The sequence below is a fragment of the Mastomys coucha genome, unplaced genomic scaffold (genome assembly GCF_008632895.1).
Source record: "Mastomys coucha isolate ucsf_1 unplaced genomic scaffold, UCSF_Mcou_1 pScaffold22, whole genome shotgun sequence".
Lineage (NCBI taxonomy): Eukaryota > Metazoa > Chordata > Mammalia > Rodentia > Muridae > Mastomys > Mastomys coucha.
In genome coordinates, this window is record NW_022196905.1 from 80,334,614 (window position 1) to 80,344,905 (window position 10,292).

The 10,292-nt window shown below is 34.3% G+C and overlaps 1 protein-coding gene across 1 annotated transcript in view; it reads left to right on the plus strand.

Moving 5' to 3' along the window:
- Nucleotides 1-1,954, plus strand: part of Odam (odontogenic, ameloblast associated) — a 7,309-nt gene extending 5,355 nt beyond the window's left edge. The window contains exons 9-11 of the mRNA XM_031342042.1: nt 376-537; nt 752-814; nt 1,704-1,954. Coding sequence (XP_031197902.1) covers nt 376-537; nt 752-781 — 192 coding nt within the window. The 3' untranslated portion in view covers nt 782-814; nt 1,704-1,954. The remainder of the gene's footprint in view (nt 1-375; nt 538-751; nt 815-1,703) is intronic.
- The last annotated feature ends 8,338 nt before the right edge of the window (nt 1,955-10,292 follow it).

The window sequence follows — 10,292 nt, forward strand, 5'->3', positions numbered from 1 at the left end:
AAGGAAGAAGAAGAGGAGGAAGAAGAGAAGGAGGAGGAGGAGGAGGAGGAAGAAGAGGAGAAACAGAAGTTGGGAGGGAGATGTGCTAGGAGACTTCAGAAGAATTAAAAGGGAAAATTTGGCTATAATCATAAATTTAGCAGACATATATGATGTTCTCAAAGAGTAAATTAAAGGGTGGTTTTTAGTATACAAGCATAATTTTTAAATATAATCACAACCTTTCTAAGATAACGTATGAGCTAAAAATGCTCAATGAATACTGTTTAATGTGATGCCTATCTGTGCCTCTCACTCCTTGAACTTCATATTCTTCCCAGTTTTAAACATCTACTTGAAGTTGTAAACTCATTGTCCCATTCTTGATCTCTACAGCCAGCAGAAGGAAGCCCGCTTTATCCACAAAAAGAACCAATTAGCTTTAAGCATGATAGTGCAGGAGTTTTCATGCCTTCAACTTCACCAAAACCCAGCACCGACAATTTTTTCACTTCTGAAATAGACCCAACTATTGCTCCAGTGCTTCCAGAACAGAAGGTAGCGTGAATAAAGATTCGTCTGATGAAATACATGTCTACGATTTAAGTGAGAGGCTAATTTACAGGGTCAGACATCATGATAAAAGTATGAGTAATGTAATATGTGGCCTCAACTCTGGATAAAGCTGTTAACAATTATTTTAAATCAATGTGCCAGAATGCAAATTTTATTTCATTTTAATATGAGCTCTTGTAATGTTCTTTCTCGCTAGGTCAAGACTGATAGCCTAAGAGAACCATAAGACATTGTTTAAATCACTCAGAAGTTTTGATAGGTATGTTTTTTGGGTTTTTTTTTTTTGCCAAAGTTATGCTTTAAATTTCATGACAATTCTTAACAGAAAATTAATGAAAAGTTCTTAGCCTAAAGATAATAGTGTTTATATATCTACCTGCATAGACCATGCTAACTATGAAACTTATGAAAGTTTTAAAAATCAAAATTAACTTTTTAAAGTTATGTCTGCCTATATAGTATAATATAGTATAACTTGATACGATTCCTATATATACTGAATTGTTTCATGCTGTCTACATATTCAGCACTCCTAGATCATTCTTTCACTTTGCATGTTACATGTTGTGATAATGTCAATATCAACTTATCTGTTTAAAGTCTTAAAATAATAAAAGAATTGTACAATGACAGAGCAATTTCAAAATTAATTGATTATATAATAAATATAATTGTTGTTAATTGTCTGTCTAAACGAACTTGGTTGGCGACTGAAGCTACATTAGTTTTAGAAAGGCATCCTTGAAATTATACAACAAATAGAAATACACCTTAAAAAGCATTCAACGTCACTTAAAGAGAAAATTGAAATATAAAGTGTTGCAGATTTCTTTTTATGAGGCTATTCTGACTCTTCCTTCTATGAGAAGCAACACTGGGCAGCATTCAAGTGAAAAGTCTATGTAAACGCGGTAAGCAGTGAAGAGCATCTGCATCTCTCCAAAAGAGCCCCTCCCTGATGTAAATCCAAACAATTGGTTAGACCAAAATTTGAAAGCTATTTCAGTACAGTGTGAGCTTCAGTCAGTATAAAACAGCCAGTGACATGTTTATGTTTCTTTAATAAGCAATTTCAAACAGCTAGACAATTTTATTCAAAGGAACCTACTAATAATGAAATTCTGTGCTGTCTTACTTTCAGGGAGAAGGTGTGACGGTACTGTGGCTGTCTTTTAAAGATTATTTTCTTCTTGTATGCTAATAGAAATTTGTTTAATGATGTAAAGCTTCTATTTGTCTAATGATATAAAGCCTCTTCACTGATTTCATTTTTCTTTACTTATAAAGGATACTATTCATGTCACAAAAAAATAATGTGTCATGGAATAAGTCCTACCTTTACAATGCTGTCTTTTTTCCCAAAGATTCTGGGATTATATAATCTGAAAAATGACAAACACTAGAAATAAAGCATGATTAACCAAAAATATATGCCTTCTTAAAACATTTTGTAATAAAGGAGAACTTGATCACAATGATGAGCTTCTAAACATTCATGTGACACCCAAGTGCATGTGCATACACACATGCACACACACACACACACACACACACACACACACATACACTAAAACTTATGATAACAAATTAATTTGATAATTGTTAATAAAGGATACCTCTAAACTTGTGTCATTCAAGAGAATAAATATGTACTAATGAATAGATTTGTGATGAGTGTGGTGACTGGTGTTGAGATTAAACTGTGTGTCCATTTTTCTCATATAAATATCTGATTATTTTTCCTAGGTTCACTCTGTCAGCTTGCTTGTGATTCATTCTCCATGAAAATAAAACTTGTTTTCTTTTATTTTTGTTTTGTCCTGTTTCGCTTTTTTTTTTTCCAAAGGCAGGTCTCATCGTATAGCCTTGACTATCCTGGAACTCCTTAGTAGATAGACCAGGCTAGCCTTGAGTTCATAGAAATCCACCTGTCTATGCTTTTGAGTGCTGTACTCAAATTGTATACCATCACACCTGGTCTTCCAAAATGGCTTTGAAATGGATATTGACTATGTGTGCTCTTAGTATACCACAGCTACACAGCATGATGCATGCTGAATTCAAAAGCACAAAAGGAGGACACATTCTTGTTTAGGGTGACAGTGACCTACAGAACCTGGGAGTTAGGTTTTTCAGACATAGATTTTTGGATTTCATCTCTCTAGGGTTTGAATATTCAGGTGTCATTTAAACCTGAGTGTCTCTTTTCAGTTGTAAATAGGACAGAGTGAGACATGAATTTCAGAATTTCTGAAAGATCTTCTTGAAAAAAAAAAAACCACAGAAGTCCTCAGGAGTTCCTTTTCTCTCTCTCATACATGAACCTAAAAGTATTTTCAACTTCTTTCCTCAACACCAGGCCTTCAGCAAAAATTATCCAAAAATAAGAACTTAGGCATTTAATAATGTATTTGTTGGTAGATGCATGTGAATCCACAAATATCAAAAAGAGATAAGTGAGTTCATATATTAATCCATATTACATTGTTTAACTAACTTTGGTGTTCTAGGTTTCCAGTTGATTATATTTTGTAGGATCTTAGCTATTTCTACATTTAATAGCATTATAACTCTGGAGTCTACTATTTGCTCTGTGGAAGAGCAACGCAGTAGTTGTTTACTGCACCCTCCATTTTATTCTGTCCTCTTTCCCCTGAGTTCCTACAACTAAGGAACGTAATTCTTGGTTCTTGACTGAGCTCTTAACATTAGACATGACAGGCACTGAAAAGTATAATAAAGCCCAGCTGCCCAGTAGCTAAGAGGATTGTGTTCCCACACTTCCAAAAAACCATTCAGAAAAATCATTCTTAAATTTCCATGATGTAATTTAAGTCAAGTACTGAAAATACACCCTAGAACACACTATAATACCAAGTACCCAATTTTTAAAGAAAATATAGAAAGAGGGATGGTCAGAGACTGGACAGGAAGGAGAAATGTAATGTAGCTTCTCTATTCAGCACGAGTTAGAAGAATAGTTAGAAAAATGATGAGATCAAGTGTAACTTGTGGCCACTCAAGGGCTCAGTGATATTAGGGATATAATAATGAATAGTTTTTAGTTTTATTTATTTGTTCATTATCCTTAGAATGACCAAGCCCTTGGAAAACATAATCTCAGTGTTCTGTTGAGCATTGTTTTTGAAGCTGCCAGCATCTAAATGAATGCACTGATATTTTCTGGTCAATCTATCCCCTACTTTTATTGCAAGCACAACACACATGAATTCTCTGTGTTAATAAGACAATATATACTTCTCATGTCTGACTTCTATTACTAAACAAAGTTTCTTGTGACTTATTTTCCTAATGACGTTATATATGTATGTATATATATTTATACATTTTATATATGTGTGTGTGTGTATATATATATATATATATATATTCATTCTTCATTCAGCTTCCTTATTCATTTTCCTAGAGCATTTGAGTCATTTCTAGTTACCATTATCAATAAAGTTGCCACACATGTTTTAGATCATTGCTTTACATAACATGAATTTTACAACTCTAGAATAGATATTAGAAAGATCATAGGATAAATAGATATGACAAAAATTCCGTGAAACAGTATATAACATTTTATAAGTGTGACTATAGCCCATGCATAGCATGAAAACAATGTATATGAATTCAAGTTCCTCTACTTCATAGCTGGCATTTAAAATTGCCTGCCTTAACAAATTATTTTCATTAGTTCTTCTGCCACAAACCCATTAAATATTAACCAGAAGAGCATTCAGTAACATTTCTCTCTTCCCTGTCTCAGAAAATTACTGCAGGCAGGGACAGCTCTATCCCACCTTTGGTAGCATTTGTAATAGCTGACTCCTAAGGCTTATCTCAGCTTGGTACAGTGGGAGACACTAGAGTTTAGAATTATTATCTTTCTAACTTTAGCTATTACTTATAACACACAAGATGGAGAGGCATCTCGTGATTTTATTTTTGCAGCTTTGTGTCTATGTTAATTTTCTATGCTTGATGGACATTTGCTGTTTGAAGTTACTACTTCTGTATGTTTTCACATTCTTGTCGATCCTCTAACATTTACTCCTCTTACTTTTGTCTGTATCTGCTGACCTCAGTATTTAGATTGCTATGGTCTTTTCTGCTGATTATTTTGATTTAAGCATTACTTTCTGTTTCTTTCACTTATCCATGTAGAGTTCTATTTGTCTGGGAACTGTCCCTGATTTTGTAAATGGCTAAACAAAACTGTGCATTCTATCTTTTTCCTCTAGAATATCCCTCTGCATTGATCTGGTAGATGTTTGATTTGTTTTTGTTTGTTTGTTTCTTAGCAGTTATTTGTTTATCTTTAAAATTTTATTATACTTAATAAGAATTAGTGAAAAAGAGGCCACAACCTCAAAATATGGAGAATATGGAAAAGTTTTGAAGTCAGAGAGGAAAAGAAGAAATATTGTAATTAAATTATAATCTCAAAATAAATAAAAAGTGGCATATAGGGTACTAGATTTCAATATCATATTTTCATACATTTCACACATTTTCATCCTTTATTTTTTGTGTAGCTCCCTCCATCATTCACTCCATACACATTACAGCCACCTGCCTGCCTGCCGGCCTTTCTCCCCTCCTTCCTTCTTCCTTCCTTCTTTCCTCCCTTACACTCCCCTTTCTAGGAGCCATTGTTCCACTTTCTTTTTGTTGTTATTATTTATAAGTTTTAAATTTAAGATATGATTACAACATTTCACCCAAGGGAAGCCTCTTACCCTGCCTCTATACATCCCCCATCTTTCACAGATTCATAGGTCCTTCTCTTCTTCATCATTGTTATCACAAATACATGTAAGTGAGTGGGTATATAAATACAACCTGCCAAGTCTATTCAGTATTGCTTGCATATATGTTTCTAAGAATGATCACTTTGTATTGGATAACTAGTTAAGAATTTATTCTCCCTTTCTTCCTAGTTCTTAATTGTCTGTAGCATCAAGAGTGGATCCTGGGAAATTAATCCCATCTACATTGGAAATTCAACTGTCATTGGAATTGTTTATGCATTGTTTAGGCAGCCATGATGTTGAGTTTTCATGGGTATGGTTTCCATGTCAGAGCAGAAAGGCACAGCCTCACAACAGACTGCCTGATCCTCTGGCTCTTACAATCTGCCCACTGCCTCTTCTGTAATGTTCTTTGAGCCTCTGAGCCTCAGTTGTAAACTGTATTGTAGATATAGCACAGGGGCTGGGTACCCCACAGTCAGTTATTCTTCACCTTTTGACTAGTGAGGGCTTTCTGCAATGGTTTCCTTCTGCTGCAAAATGAAGCTTCTTTGATGAGGACTGAGGTCCACATTTATCTCTGTGTATAAAGGTAAGTAATTTAAGATGCAGTTAGGTATTATACTGCTTTTAAAAGTGAAAATAGTAGATTCCCCTCTAAGATCTATGGACCTAAGTTTATAGTAGCTGGTTGATTTCCCTCCTGTTAAGTGGGCCTTGGGTCCAATTAGAAAGCAGGTGGTGGCCACCAGAATAGGAGTCACTACTGCATCTTGCTATTGTGGTCATTGTTGTGGATCATAGACATAGTCTCTGGGTGGGACTATTTCCTCAATTAACAGCTTGCATATTACCTCTGATATAATAAAAGCTAGTTCTCAGAAGGGATGCTTTTGTGTCATTTATTGCTTAAATGTTCCCAGTCCTGTGTCTGTGGTCTCTTCTTCAATAAAGACATTTTCATCATCTGGGAGGCAACCAAAAGCTATATCAATAAAATATTTATTTTAGAAATCTAACTCCCCTGACCAACAATTTGAAAGAAAATGGTGTTCATGCCTGTTACTGTGGGTTTTGGCTGGATAATCTAGGGCTCTTGAGAAGTATTATTACTCTGTGGAGGGGGGGGTCTGTATGTCTCTATGTGTACACATACTTACATACATTATATGCAATTTTAGCTAAATAAAAAGAGTCCCTGTGTCTTTCTAAGAATTCTGCTTCTTAGCCCTCCTCTTACTCTCCTTCTTCATTGTCCTTCCCCACCAATTAAAATCCCCTCTTTGTTTCCCCACTCACTGTCACCCGTTTGACACTATTCTGCTCTCTAGAGTTCACTTTCCCCTCTCCCTAACCCTCTTTTATTCCCTTGTTTTTGCATATACTCATAGCAGAAGATTCGGAGCAGGAACAATAGATGAGAGTCAATATAAGACTCTGAGTCTGGGTCACCTCACCCAGTATATTTTCTAATTCTATTCATTTACTCATAAATTTCATGATTTTACTCCATAGTGTATACATACTACATTTTCAGTATCTGTCCATTGGTTAAAGCACATGTAGATTACTTCCATTTCTTGGGTATTATGAATAGGGCTGAAACGGTTGAGGAAACATCTGTAGAGTAGGGTACTGAATCCTTTGAGTACACACTAAGGACTGATATACATGGGTCATGTGGTAAACTTGTTTGTTTGTTTGTTTTTTAGAACTCTACACACTAAATTCCAGAGTGACTACATCAGTTTACAATCCCACCAACAGAGAATGATGACTCCCTTTTCCTCACATCCCATCCAGCATTTGCCTGCCATTGTTTTTGTAGCTCTTCATCATTCTTCATCATTCTGACTGGAGTAAGATGGATTTTGTTCTTTCCCATTATTATCTGCTTGTCTATATATTCACTTTCATCTTATCCCTTAGTTCTAATGAAAAACAAAGTCCTATCAACATGGTCTTATAGCTCTTTAGTTGACTGTCTGCTGTGTCAATACAGGGTGACTACCAAACATCCTCGATTAGAAGGTCTCCTAAGTTGCAAGTCTTTCTCTAAACCAGTTCATTCTGTAGAAATCTCTGATCAGCATTTCAACTTTGCAGCTTTGGTTTCCCTGGGCTTCTCAAAACCTTGCCTTACTCACGCATACTTTAGGATCAACCAAGAATTTGAGAGCCGTGTACTTACCTTGACTCTCACCTCAGTTTCACTCTGGTACGGAAATTTTTACAAGGCCCCAGCCTGGAATTTCCACCTCCGCTGCCTCAGGCTGCTGTGACTGTGGCTTTGTCATCAGGGCCTACCTATCTGTAACCCTGAGCATGGGTAATGTCAACACAAGAAAAGACAAAACAGTGCAGATATTATTCTTTATGCAAGCATTCATTTCTATGAGTTTTTACTAACACTGATTATTATCCAATTTCTCCATATGCTTTCCATTTTCTTTTCTTTTCTTCTTTTTTCTTCTGAAATAAGGGTCATACTATGCAGTCCACTCTGGCCTATAACTCATTGCAGCATAGGATGGCTTCAACTCCTAGTAATCCTCCTGCTTCAATCTCTCAAATGTTGTAATTTTATGTATGAGATATCCTGCCCAGCTGCTATTGGTTTTCAAGAATGAAGTAAATATATAAATAAGATTCTGCCACTACCAGAAGCACGTTCACATGACAAAAGTTTGCTCTTATATGTACTTGCTAAATTTATTATCTTCAACTGTCACTTGTCCAACCTCAGGGAACACACCAAATTTGACCTGTAATAGTATGATCATTAAAAAATGGAAACCTAGTTATGTCCTACTTTTGCTTGAAAATACTCAGCCCTTTCCACTTGGCCTATGTTTTCTTTTCAGAGTCCTTTAGGCTGAGAAGTCACAGGAGGGGAGGACATGGTCCTGGTGACACTGCTCCCATGTCCCTTGACCTTTCCACTACCTCTTGCTGAAGAAAACTTGTACTGTGGGTTACACCCTAGGCTACTCTCTGAGCCTTTTGCTAAGAATATTGTTCTTTAACCTTTTCTATTTTTTCTTCAACAACAGAATTTAAGTTTTTATCAGCACATGCTAATTATATGTAATGAGTTTCATTATATTTTCAGACATGTGTGTATCTTAATAGATTTTTTTAAATTAAAATGTAATTACAATATTTCCCTTACTTTTTCTCTGACCAACCTCTCCCATGTATTTTCTTGCTTTCTCTTAAATTAAGACTACTTTGCCTTTAATTGTTTATATATGTGTGTATACACATATATGTAATACTTATATAAACAAGTATATAATATATATCTTTAAATATATACTTGATATATAAATATATTAAAATAATATATATTGTGTTATATATTATAATTTATATGTATTTATGTTATATTTACATATACTTATATAAATACATAAATTAAATATATAAATATATAACATTTATTATAGTGAATATTAAATATGTAAATATATACAATGTATTATATAAATATATAAATAAAATGTACTTAGTACATTTAATGTTACTTGTATATGTATGATTTCAGGGCTGACCACTTCGATTTTAATCATATTCACTTCTCATGACTCTGTTCTTTTCTGCTTTCTCTAATTTTTTATTTATTAAAAATAGATTTTTTCAGGCAATATAATTTGATTACGATTTTCCTTCAATTTGTCCAAAACCTTCCCCACTTTCTTCCCATTCAGGCCTACACTTTTTCTAGCCATCTTCTACTAGAAAACAAACAGGCATCTAAAACACTAATAAAATAGATAAAACAAAGACAAATTATTAGAATAGAACAATAAAAAAAAGAAAAAACAGCTCAAGAAAAAGCACAAGAAAAACATATAGATGCAGAAACACACAGGAATCCCCCAAAACCACAAAACCATAAGCCATAGTATATACACAAAAACCTATATGGTAAACTCACTAAATAAATAATAAAGTAAAATAAATGAATACATTAATTAATAAATTATAGAAGCACCTTAATTTTTTTAATGTAAAAGTTACTAAGCATGAAAAAGTTCTCTTTTGCTTGGCGATGTTTGAGGCATCTGGGCCATTGGCCCGTGGGCTCCTCTGATCGTCTCCCTCCACAGGGAGAATAGCACTGGCTCTTCTCTGCTCATCCCACATACACAGTCCAGGGTTACTGTTCTTTCATTTGTTCAAATGGCTGTCAGCCCCATGGAGGCAAAGACAATGCCTGCCCTGAATCCTTGTACACTGTCATACACAGTTTCCAGCACTTACTGAACAACTCTTTAATGACTTTAATAATTCTATAATTTAAGAGCAAACGTACTAATTCTCCCAAACAATAAAACATGATCATATACTCTATCCTATTAAATTAGATTTTAAAAATTATATATTTTTATATCTAATATAAAATAAAATTTAATATTTGCCTTAAGTGTTCAATTATGATAAAAGGTTATTTCTAGCCAAAATGTATCTACCATATTTTTAAACCCAGTTAAAATATTTAAAATGGAAAGATAATCTCTAGAATACATTAATTTTTTGTCAAATAAAGGTGAATGTAATCTTTTAATGTAAAATAATTTTAAAAGAACAGATTTTGAAATTTCCAGGACCTTGTAATGTTTCATTTGGTATATGATTCCTTCACTTCATGTTCCTTGTACTGTGGTTAGAAGTTGACTAATTCTGACCTCAAGCTACACCGTTTACTAGTTTTATAATCTTATAATCCTTAATCCTCTAAGCCCAATTTTTTTCTACAGTAAAGATATTTTATATCTTACTTGATAGGGCTCTTAAGAATATATGTGTTTCAGACCCAAAGAAGATAAATAAGTAGAAAAGCCCAAAGGAGGATGCTTGAATAAAATAAAGTCATCAGAGGTGCATGTAAGGAGGGTGAGGGAATGAGGAGAAAATGGGGATGGTGGGAATTTCTAGGACCTGCCAGAGACCTGGGAATTGGGGAGGCTCCAG